Raw genomic sequence first — 12,825 nt, 5'->3', positions numbered from 1 at the left:
TAAGATTTATACATTCTTATGGTAATGAGCTATAACCCCAGACTCCAGGCTGTAATTACAACGGCGGACAAGCATTATAATTACTTATTTGCCTAAGAGATGCCTCCACAAGGGGGCAACTTAAAATGTTTCGAATTAATTATTGATGGCCTCATATCAGGCACAGCGTGGGCTGCATTAGAGTCTGTATATTAGAACACTTTGGAGTTTAAAGTTCTCAAATTAAGTATTGTTTGTAGTCAGCGTATGGATGTGGTGTGAGGGGATACTGTCTGGTGTGTGGCTATGAAGGACACGCACGCACGCACACACACGCACGCATTTAAAGATGCCAGCCAAGCTAGAGAGAAGGAGACTGGATTAGGAGGTGGAACAATCAGGCTGTGACAAACACAGGGAAAATAGTGAATGATGGGAGTTGGAATGAAAACTTATGGAGACACTGGCGGACAGACAGACAGAGAGGGAAGGTGGACAGTTGTCTCGTGTCTTGTACAAAACAGACAGACAGACAGTCTGTCTGTCTGATTGTTGACCCTGTCCTGTACTTTTTCTTATGCACAATCTCTAATAGAATCTTAAATCAATCAATCAAATCAAGTGCACTGTCGCTCCGGTCTGCACCGAACCTGCCACAAACACTGTTCAGGCATCTGCCATCATAATAGTCACACCAGGGAGGGCCCCTAACGTGATTTGCACAACATAGGATTGGTCTGAAGGCTGCGTAAAGGCCGCATAGCATCCTGAAAATCTAGTAAAAAGAAAGGAAATTGCTGATCTACAAGCTAACTTGTTGTAAGCTTGTAGATCAGCTATTTCCACTATTTTTACCGTTATATAAACTGATCAAATTCATAATAACTGTCTGTAATTTCCTTGTTTATTTCACTTATTTGTGATATCTGACCTGTGCAATTTCTGATTACGAAGCCTTAAAGGCAAACAGAAATGTATTTTTTAATCAAATGTTCAATGCCAAAAACACAAGCCCCATCGTGGTGTGTGTGTGTGTGTGTGTGTGTGTGTGTGTGTGTGTGTGTGTGTGTGTGTGTGTGTGTGTGTGTGTGTGTGTGTGTGTGTGTGTGTGTGTGTGTGTGTGTGTGTGTGTGTGTGTGTGTGTGTGTGTGTGTGTGTGTGTGTGTGTGTGTGTGTGTGTGTGCGTGCGCTGGTTGAAGGGGAGTGAAGAGGTGAGTCAGAGTTTGTTGGTCACGTGGCAACCGTGCCACGCAGGGCGGGACATCAGGTCTGTGGGTGCGAGGGCGTAAAAGTAGGCACACTAACACCTGAACAGCGCAAACCCACCAACACCTCGCCACTGTTGCAGGCTCAGCCCAAAATAACAGCGATGCCATGTTGTTCTCATCCTCTGGGGTTACAATAACATCATCATGTTGTTCTCATCGTCACATTTGCCAGATGTTCTCTCCCACGGCAGTTTGCTGGAGCGTTGCTCCATGCCAACAACATCGCTATAAGTGTTTAGGCTGTTTTCATATCCGCCGACTTATAAACTGTTCACCGCTGAAAGTTTTCCCTGCAAAGACCAGGGAAACTAAAATCTCAAGACATCCATAATCCTGTGTGTGAAGTGTGTCCAAATATTCAGTAAAGTGAGGATCTCTATACCCTGGTTAGCTTACCTCAGCATAAGATTTACTGGATAAGCTAAAGATGCATTTGCAAGAGCCTGTTCTCATACAACAGCAGTAAACAGGTATTAAATCCTTGTTGTGTTCTTCTCAGCTCCGTGGGAAACTGCCACGGCAGCAAAGTGAAACAATAACTGTGTTAATCCCCGGGTGTGTTTTGTTTTCCTGTTGTCAGATCTCCTACCAGAGCATCGAGTCGTCTGACCCGAGCATCAACGTGCCGGGGCCCAGACGCACCGTCTCCAAGCTGAGGAACGAGACCTACCACATGTTCTCAGGCCTGCACCCAGGAACCACCTACCTGGTGTCTGTCCGCGCCCGCACCGCCAAGGGCTTCGGCCAGACGGCCCTCACCGAGATCACCACCAACATCTCTGGTGAGCTGCTGTGCTTGACTGGAGGACCTGCTGGCCATAGAGCTGGGCTTTATATCCTATGAGCTGACACATGCTGTTGAGGAGCAGACATGTTAGATAGAGAGCTGGTCTTACTTGCAGTTCCTTGGGTCCTCAGCAGTATATCCAACATGCGTGAAGTTGATTGAATGAACGGTTCTCAAGAAAGGACATGCATAATGTATAGATAGAACCACTTGGACTAAAGTGCAGACAGGGGTTATTCAAGGCAGCTGAGTTAAGGAAGACTTTGGACTTGGAGGGTGGTCATTCATTCATTTGTTCACTCTACTTTACGGATCTGTAAAGTTTGTGATTTGTGGTTTGACCTTGAGGTCTCCATTTGTTTTACATCTGACTACACTGTTTCAAAGAATGAGGGTCAAAAACAATAACGAACAAAAAAACGCTTCTGACTACCGTGCAGTGTGTGTGGATACTTTCGTATTTTACATCTTTCCATAGTTCAAACATCTGTCTTCATACAACAAAATAAATGGTAAATATTTAACTTGGACGGTTCTGTTGAAAACAGCTTTGTTGAATCTACCAGTTGAGGCTGTCACGTCAATATGAGACCCAGCGCCATAAACTGCTCTGTTCCATCTGCTTTATGGAGCAAATTAGATGGCAGCCCGGCTGTCAAGGTAGTGGATTTGGCCAAACACAGATTTGGCCAAACAAGGGTTCGTACGGGGGGAAAGGGGGGATAATACTATACTGTAGGTAGAAAGAATAGCAAGGAGATAACATGGACATCTAACCACACCTGCTTATTGTTGTAGTCGAAGTTACTATCAAAACCTCCACCGACTGTCTGTCTGTCAGTCTGTCCGTCAGTCAGTCAGTCAGTCAGTCAGTCAGTCAGTCAGTCAGTCAGTCAGTCTGTCTGTCTGTCACGTCACACTTTTCCCCTACTCATATCTCCGCCACCGTTTGCCCCGATCCATGCCAAACTTTGAACACAAACCTTGGCTGCCAAACCACAACCCCTCATTTCTCACATGGCCCTCTTCTAGCGCCACCATGAGGCAGATTCTTGCAAGACACATTTTTGGACACTGCTCCTACAGATTTTGCCCTAAAATCACGCAAAGCGGTACACAGTATCTCTACAGTCCATGTCATCAAAATGCATCTGTACCATCTAAGCCACCACCATCGGGTTGATTTTGAAAAACACATTTTGGAACACTGCTCCTACAGATATTGCCCTAAATTCACACAAAGCGGTACACAGTATCTCTAAAGTCATGTCATCAATATGGATCTGTCCCATTTCCCTCCTGATTGCCTACCATTGCCTTCTAAAGTTTGTGCTATTGTGCAATGCGACTATTTCACAAATAAATGCAAATAAATAATGGTGATTGATATTGATTTTAAGTCATCGCCCTGCCATGACATCATTGCAGTTAATTCTGTCCCTATAGAAAACAGTACAACACTGCAGTTAACTCTGTCCCTATAGAAAACAGTACAACACTGCAGTTAATTCTGTCCCTATAGAAAACAGATGTGGGAACTCTCTCCACCTTATTGTTCCCCAGAGCTGTGCTGAGCTTGTTGTGCTGTAAAATGAACCCTAATTATAAGGGCCGCTTGTTTTCTGTGTGGTTGGTCACCAGGCGCACCTGGCTCTCATCAATCAGTGGCGTTGTGTGGGTGGCTGTGGATGTAGGAACATACAGTAATGAATAAGGATAGTGTGTAAGCAAAGAGGCTTGGATGGTATCATTTCTCACAGTGTTTTGCATAAATACCTACTATATATTCTTTTTCTTCTGTACGCCACATTGTTTTGACAGCCCTTAAACATCATACTGTAGGCTACAGTACAGAAGGTGTGTCTCGACTCCTCTACGTTCTGCTATTTTCTTTTCTTTTCTGATCCCCCCTCTCTCTCCTCTCTCTCTCTCTCTCTCTCTCTCTCTCTCCTCTCTCTCTCTCTCTCTCTCTGTCTCTCTCTCTCTCTCTCTCTCTCTCTCTGCAGCTCCAGTGTTTGACTATGGAGATCTTCCCTCTCCACTGAGCGAGTCAGAGAGCACCATCACAGTTGTGCTTCGCCCTGCGGTGGGCAGAGGAGCTCCTGTCAGGTACACCTCGTTACTGATGTATTGATACAAGCTGCTGCTGCTGCACGTTCAAAGACCCACCAACCACACTGCAGCGTTTACAGCTACACTGTCCTGCATGTCCTGCAGCTTGTAGATTTAAGCATTAAAACCTAGAGAAAATAAGTGTTTCCCACACACCGTCTTCACTTAGAGACATTTATTAATCCCTCGAAGGTCAGTAGAATGAAATATTGTTCCTCTTTAAATACATTTCTTCAGGCGTATCGAACACTTCTTTTCTCTAAGTTGACTGTTCTCTCCTACGCACCCACATGTCCTTGTAAGGACTTTATTTACGAAGACTTAAAACGTGAGCTTTTTTGCAGTTTCTTCCCTTAGTGGTGATGAGAGAATAATACGATGGTGTCATGTGGAGTGGGTAAGCTGGACGCATTCCACATGTCCTTGTAAGCAGGTGTGCAAAAGGACTTTAAGTACTAATGCCGTTTCTTTCCATTGGTGATGATGTGAGAATAGGATTAGGACATATTGTGTGGGGTGCTACACTTTTCCTCCTATAATTACATGCGTATTGTAGAATTTGCTAGGTAAATGTGAATGTCTAAGCCAGGGGTCTTCAACGTTTTCAGGCCAAGACCCCTTAGTTGAGAGAGAGATGAAGCAGGGACCCCCACAACGTTTTCATAGATTCCATATAGTTTCATCGTTTGACAGCACAATCATCAGCGTATTTTGGATTCATGTCAATTTGTGTTTTCAGATATTTATCCACTTAAGCCGTCATTACCTAATAAACTTGACCTTTTACTCTGTACTTAGTCTGCTCTTTTTCCCCTCTACACCAAAACTCTTTGCTGAATATAGCCGATCTACAAGCTCACTTGTAGATCTACTATTGTTGGCTACAGTTCTCAGAATATGGACACTAGGGTTCAAGTTGTTAATATAAAAAGGATTGGAAGATTTGGAGCACCCCCTGTAGTAACTCTGAGGACCCCCTAGGGGTCCCGGACCCCTTGTTGAAGACCCCTGGTCTAAGCCCTTGAAGTTTTAAGACTAAAAGTGAATGTGTGTTGTAATCGCTGTCCATTAACGATGAACTACAATAATAGAGAAGAAGTGGCTATATTGGAAAGTACTTCCCCTCCCTTCCTGTGGTCACACGATTATTATTGCACCTGCCAAGTATGTCTTTTGTATCCTCAGGGAACACTGGTACTGCTGTTGTTCCATCCTACCAGACAGTTAATTACATTCACCTTCTAACTAGTCCTTGGTGAGAACAAGACAAATTACCACGACCTACTTCCCGATGAAGCTTGGTAAACAAAACAGAAAAGGAAAAGGTGGCTGCAAAGATGGCAGAGTAAACGAGACAAACAAATAATGCTCTACTTGTGGTCAGGGTTTGACATGATGAATAGAAGCAGACCAGAGACTGATGACGATGTATTGATGTGAATGAAAGAGTCTTCACACACAACCACATATCACACACTCTTCTTCTTTCCCCCATGCCACAATTACTGTGCAGAAGAGAAAGAAAAATAACAAAAAAAGGAACTCCATTCAAAGGCAGTGGCAAACAGAAAGGACTTTAGTTGTGTTTTCTTTTAAAAGAAATAAAGAGTGGCAGGAGACCTGAAGTTTTCAGGGAGCTTTTTTCCCCCCACAGATATGTGGTGGATAAAAACTAAATGCTGCTTCCACGCGTTCATTATTGGGTTTAAGGACATTATTGGTAGTATGGACAGAAAGAAAGCAGACCTTTTCCTGACGACCCGAGAGATCCAGATGGTTCATAATATTGCACATGATCAGAAAGCCTTAAACCATTCAAAGCTTTATAGACAGACTGTTTTGAAATCAATTATTTGACATGCGCCAGGGAGCCAGTGTAAGTGTAATTTAATAGCTGGGGTGCTCCACTTTCCTGGTATTAGTAAGGACTCGAGTGGCAGCGTTTTGAATCTACCGCACTCGTCTGATTGATAGGAGACTGATAAAGTGTTGGCAATGCTTACACTTAAGTTATATGCAGACCAGAGTTACAACAAATGATGACCAATACAATCTTTCATCTTGTCTTTCTCCACTATATTGGGAAAGACTGACAGTGGTGTATAGTAACTAAGAACATTTACTTTACTCTACTTAAGTATAATTTTGAGGTACAAACATTCTACTAATCCACTACAAATATTTGAAAACTTTAGTTACTTTGTAGACTTTTATTGTAATTACAAAACATACATTAACCTGAAATAAATAGCCGATCTACAAGCTCACAAGCCGATCTGCTATTTTAATTTTTCATGCCAATACTTTTGTACTTTTACTCAAGCACATTATTAATCCAGGACTTTTACTTGTAACAGAGTATCTGTGTATGTGTCTGACACAGTGCGTACCAGGTGTTGGTGGTGATAACAAGTGTCTGCTTGTCCTCAGTGTGTACCAGGTGGTGGTGGTGATAACATGTGTCTGCTTGTCCTGAGTGTGTACCAGGTGGTTGTGGTGATAACATGTGTCTGCTTGTCCTCAGTGCGTACCAGGTGGTGATGGTGATAACGTGTGTCTGCTTGTCCTGAGTGTGTACCAGGTGGTTGTGGTGATAACATGTGTCTGCTTGTCCTCAGTGCGTACCAGGTGGTGATGGTGATAACGTGTGTCTGCTTGTCCTCAGTGTTTACCAGGTGGTGGTGGTGATAACATGTCTGCTTGTCCTCAGTGCGTACCAGGTGGTGGTGGTGGTGGAAGAGGATGGATCCAGGCAGGTGAGGAAGAGAGAGCTGGGCAGCGTGGATTGTTTCCCTACTCCCAACTCCCACAACGAGGCCCAGGCTAAAGGAGCCCCCCATTACTACACAGCCGAGCTGGCCCCCAGCAGTCTGCCAGAGGCCACACCCTTCACCGTGGGGGACAACCACACCTACAACGGCTACTGGAACGCTCCCTTAGACCCCACCAAGAACTACCTGGTGTACTTTCAGGCTAGCAGCAACTTCAGAGGGGTGAGTAAGAGGCATTTAGACAACCTGACAGGACTGCTGTTTCCACAGTGTAGACACGTCACCTTTATGCTTTAGCAACCTTGACAGTCAGTTTAGGTTTGCTCACTGCTTGTCAGAAACACACATTCAGAGGTAATCTGTTTTGAAGGCACTTAATACAAGGTAGGTAGAGAGGCCGTCTGGGCATCAGAAGGTCACCCTCCGGCCCCGGTCAAAGTGTCAATGAGCAAGACATTTAACCCCAAACTGCTCCCCGGGCGCTGTCTTAATAGCATCCACTGCTCCTAATGGATAAGATGGGACACAATTTTAAGTGTGTGTAAATGTACTGTGACAAAAAAAAAAACAGTGTGGAGACTAAATAAAATATTGTGCAAGCAGATTTTTCAAACTGATACCATCAACTTGTAGATCAGTTATTTCACTAGTATATAGTTCTCAAGGGGTCTGGCTCAATGGGTATGAAAATTTAAACCCGACCCAGAGTGATCGAACTGAGTCAGTTGGAGCCTGCATGTGCCATTGTGCCCCACCCAATGTAATATTCTTCTTTTCAGCAGCCGTGTACATCAGTGTTAAGGTGTTACTGGTATTGACCATTTCATTACATCATGCTGTAGCACTATTGGGGGGGGGGGGGGGGGGGGGGGGTAATTTTTAGGTGGGAAAAAAAGGGATGCAACCTTTTAAGTCTTTTTTAAAAAGAGGTCATAGAAGACTGAAGGGAAGGGAGGATATCAAGTGTAACGCCGGGGATTCTGACTCTGTCTCCCGTGCATGAAGGGACAGTAATGCCAAACATCATATTCACTAGCCTAAAGGGGAATTCCCCCTTGACCAGGGGAGATATGGGGTTCCCACAGTCATGACATTCCTGAAAATATTTTGAAATTCTAAATAGTCTAAAAGGTTTGGAATTAACTGAATGTTTTGGAAAATGGATATAATTTGCATCGTTTTTGGTTTTTGATTTTGTACATAAGAAACTTCACAAAAACTAGTCTAGCATTACGTGAAATACGTGACAAAAATAAAAACGTTGTTAGCTTGTAGATCTGTTATTTTTGTCACGTGATGCCTTTGCTCGATTCTGTCTAGGGGCACGTGTAGGCTTATGTGTGAGAACCTCATTTTTGCACCATGGCTATAGGTCTGAAAATGGGGTAAAATTGTTTGGAAAACTCTGAGCTGGTCAGCTATAGCTATCCTTCTGCTTAGCTGGTTAAATCATCATTGTGATGTCAGAACAGGTCAGTGCAAATGAAATGTGTCTTGGCCATTCATTTGAAACATCATTGTGATGTCAGAAGAGCATGAGGTGTGACAGACAGACTGATGGACGGACAGCTGGAGGTTTTCATACTAAATAGCACGTTTTCAAATGTATAACAATCTTTTGAAAATAGCAGATCTACAAGTGCCACAATGCATCACATTGTGACGCATTGTGAGTTTGCCGAAATATATTTAGAGTTAAAGGGATATTCCACTTTCAACAGGGAGCAGTGGAAGGGCTTCTCTCCACATACACACACATTGTAACTTCAAACTTCATTTTAACCATGATAGATTCATTAAAAACACCCTTTATTTTTTCTGGTGACTCATACTACCCTCCTAATACGTGAGCAGGCCGTGTTTTTTTTTTTTTTTTATAACTTTTTTCATTTATTTTTAATAATTATTTGGGAAAATGGAAAAAATGAAATTCAAAGAAATAATTATTAAAAATAAATGAAAAAAGTTATCGAAAAAACACTGCCTGCTCACATATTAGGAGGGTAGTATGAGTCACCAGAAAAAAATAATGGGTGTTTTTAATGAATCCATCATGGTTAAAATGAAGTTTGAAATTACAATGGGTGTGTGTGGGGAGAGGCCCTGGGCCTGGAGGGCCTGGTAACATTTACATCAAATATCTAAATATTCAATCAAGCTAATTAAAAACTGTTCAGGGTATTCATAAAAGCCTGATTAGATGATAAAATTACCAAAAGTTCTTTTGAAAGTGAAATATCCCTTTAATGTTAACACATATGGTGCCAACCCCGAGTTTCCCGAGTTTGTATTGGTACTAGTGCTGTGCCAACCCCGAGTTTCCCGAGTTTGGGCCGTTTTTGAAAAAAAAAAAACTTTTTTTTTTTCAAAACATTTTTTTTCAATTTTTTTTTTGGACCTCCAGAAATGTATTAGGCATGATCGCGATCGCGAAATTGCATGTTTAACCCCCATACCAACCCATTCTTTCAAACATGGCAGCCATGTTTGTTTACATCTGAAGAAAACATAATGGCTCATAAATCATGAATGCCTGAACGGATTTCCAAGCGGATTTTTTTGTTTGAAAGCTGTGAACAGCCTGCACACACGTGGTGCATCATCTAGGCATGGGCGTGCACTTTTTACACAATTGCGCAATTACATGGAAGTCTATGGTAACCATGGCAACGTGGCCCATTGAAGAGAAAAAAATCATGGCTACATAAGTGTTAATGTTTTATAATAATAATACATCTACAAAGTAATGAAGAGTCATTTCCCTCTGTGTGTTTTTATGGAGTCGCTTTTGGGCAGAACTCTGGTGAATGAGAGCTGAAGGTCAAGGCCTCCCTGTGTCTGTGTTGCTGTGTGAAATGTGATTGAAATCTCTCCCTATTGATCCAGAGGCACCAGTAAGCCTCACATCAAGAGCTCTCATCCCAAATGAGACTCAAATGAAAGGCAGTGTTGGAACTAGTGCTTTGTTGAATCACTCTGTTCTTACTGTCATTCAAATGACAAAACAGCCTCTGAATGTCATTGTGGGTGTTAATTATCATGTCACAAACGTAAACAACAACAAACACACAAAAAAACTAAAGCATTACGTTTGTGACACATGCTGGATAAATAACATACTGTAGGTAGGTGGGAAGGTTAATATGGACATGAGCTGCCTTTGGATTGAGTAATTAGTGTGACTGACGCAAACCTCCAGTGAAGCCTGAAAGACACATGGTTGCTGTTATCTGTTGATCTGACCAACCTGCACCAATGAATGAATGAATGAATGAATGGATGGACACATTAACAAACTGATGAATGACTGAATGACTGAATTCATGAATTGTCAAATTATTGGATGGATGGATGTATGAGTGAATTAGCACAGCTGTAGCATTGATGCTCTACATTCAGTGTGGTATTTCCCTTCAAAAACCTCTTTTTCAGTTTTTGCTCATCAGAATTCTTCACCTGTAGCTCCCTGTCACATTAAGCTGGATCTATTGGCAGGTAAAGGATGGTGTTTCTATCTATAGCTCTTCAGGGATTCATCCTACGTCTCGTGCAGGCCACTGGACAGTGTTTAGGCCAGGAGGACACTTTGACAAAGGACAGGAGATGACTTGTGATGACATATTATCAGTTGTGGAAGAGTACTGAGATTGTAAAAGTAGCAATACCACAATGTAGAAATGTATACTCAGTAAAAGTAAAAGTCCTGCATTACTTTTCTTTTTTTCTAAATCTAAATCATAGGTCTTCAACAGGGGGTCCTCAGAGTTACTACAGGGGGTCCTCCAAATCTTTGAGTGATAGAAAGTTTTTTTTCCCTCCTTTTTCATATTCCACTTGAACCCTAGCATCCATATTCTGAGAACTTTAGCCAAAAAATAGCTGATCTACAAGCTCACAACGCCTCGTGCTGCGAGGCGTTGTGAGCTTGTAGATCTACTCTTTTCGGCAGAGAGGTTTGGTTTAGAGGGGAAAAAGCGCAGACTAAGTACAGGGTGAAAGGTCAAGTGGTAAGACAGTTCAAGTGGTTAAATATCTGAAAACACAAATTGACATGAATCCAAAATACACAGATGATCGTGCTATAAACTATATGTAATCTATGAAATAGTGGGGGTCCCTGCTTCATCTCTCTCTCAACTAAGGCCTGAAAACGTTGAAGACCCCTGTTCTAAATTACTTGAGTAAAGTACAATACTATTGGCATCAAAATATTCCCTGAGCCCAAAGTTTCAAAGTGAAAGTTTCAAAATGTGTCAAACCTTTTCAAAAATAGCTGTTTTTAAGCGGTTTTCAAATGATTGTACTGGAGTAAGAAGTTCAATATTTGCCTCTGAGGTGTAGATAAAGCAACACACATTTTACTTGAGTAAAGTAAAAGTACTTTAAACATTGTTTGTACTTAGTCACTTTACACCGCTGCATAAAAGCAGCAGCTGCTTTAATAACCTTTTGATGCTTTAATAACCTTTTGATGGGAGGTAAGTAGAGACGGCAGTCACTTCCAGAGACGGCAGGAGATGAACGTCTATTTGGAAGAGAGTTTCAATTAAAACAAAGGGCAGTTTGGTGCCGCTTTAGGTTGAAAAGGTCTTGACTCCACTCTCTCGGAGCACAGATTAGCATAATTGCACATAAAGTGTGATTTAGCGTCTTTAAACCTTTAATTTGAGAATGTGCCCCGTGGAGTCATGGTTGAGGAAGGCTGTTTGGGCAGAGAGGGCGAAGCCAATTAGAAAACCTGGATTTGTGGACCTCACAACGTGGAGCGGAGCAGTGAGGCGCGCCCGCGTGTGTGTGTGTGTGTGGTGGGGGGTGCATCATCACGCAGTAGGAAGACTAGCTGTGCTTTAGGGATTTTTATGGTTCCCTTAACATTTTCAAAAAACATTCAAAGATTTTCATGAATACAAATAAAATACAATGAATGCAAGTAAGGGGGGGGACAGTATCTCTGTAGCCATTAAACGAAACGGGTTTCTTACATTGATGCTCCTACAGTACATCATGCAAGCACCAGTTAAAGTTACTTTCCATCCCTCATATACTGTGTGCACAGTGCACATCCCATAACCCACACACTGCACATCATTTTGGAGCTCATATCTTTGAACGGGTAAGGGCTAGTTTAACAAAATAAGCAATTACGACTTAAACTCAAACTTGTTTCTTCTTTTCTTTTTTTCTCCCCACAGGAGACGCGAATCAACTGCATCCGGATCGCTCGCAAAGGTAGCTTCTATTCTATTCTATTCTATTCTATTCTATTCTATTCTATTCTATTCCCACAGGACAGCCCACAAAATCTATTGTTAATCTAACACTTTAACACATTTTACTGCGTACTGCAGATCTGTTATACACCTACTGTAGTTTGAAGTGACATTTTCTTATTGAAGTGTTTACGTGTCCCAGTGTGTGACAGAACTGTCCTCAGATCAGACTGTTGCTCCAGGGTTTTGACATTGAGGACTTGGGAGTTGCTTTGGGTGCGTGTGTCTGCAGAGCTGCTCTGCACAGCAGATACAAACAGGCAGATGAGCGCTAAACATGAAGCCGTCTTCTCTCACTCTTCACTCTTCAAATTACTGACGTTGACATTTTTGGCGTGTTCTCAGAGTTTTGGCATATCCCCCGTCGGGTATATGGCAGCTTTGAAATGGAGAACCCAGCGCCATACTCTGCTTCTTGAGAGGGGAGAGAGAGAGAGAGAGAGAGAGAGAGAGAGAGAGAGAGAGAGAGAGAGAGAGAGAGAGAGAGAGAGAGAGATAGAGAGAGAGAGAGAGAGACGCCTTGAGACAGGGCGGAAGAGAGAGATAGAAGCTTATAATTCAGTAAAGTAGGCAGAGAGAGAGATGGAGAGAGATAAAGGGGAGGTGGTGTGAATTATAGCCCTCCTGTTCCTATCGAA

At 42.5% G+C, this 12,825-nt stretch overlaps 1 protein-coding gene across 1 annotated transcript in view; it reads left to right on the top strand.

Moving 5' to 3' along the window:
- Positions 1–12,825, top strand: part of LOC308293340 (receptor-type tyrosine-protein phosphatase U-like) — a gene marked incomplete at both ends in the record, with an annotated part of 255,222 nt that overhangs the window by 182,172 nt on the left and 60,225 nt on the right. Inside the window, 4 exons of the mRNA XM_080735807.1 lie at positions 1,828–2,029; positions 4,041–4,143; positions 6,857–7,139; positions 12,110–12,146. Of these exons, the coding sequence (XP_080591933.1) occupies positions 1,828–2,029; positions 4,041–4,143; positions 6,857–7,139; positions 12,110–12,146 (625 nt within the window). The remainder of the gene's footprint in view (positions 1–1,827; positions 2,030–4,040; positions 4,144–6,856; positions 7,140–12,109; positions 12,147–12,825) is intronic.

The sequence above is a fragment of the Nannobrachium achirus genome (genome assembly GCF_963921795.1).
Source record: "Nannobrachium achirus genome assembly, chromosome: 10".
Taxonomy (NCBI): domain Eukaryota; kingdom Metazoa; phylum Chordata; class Actinopteri; order Myctophiformes; family Myctophidae; genus Nannobrachium; species Nannobrachium achirus.
Note: the sequence above shows the minus strand (reverse complement) of the source record. Positions and strands in the feature narration are given on the sequence as shown.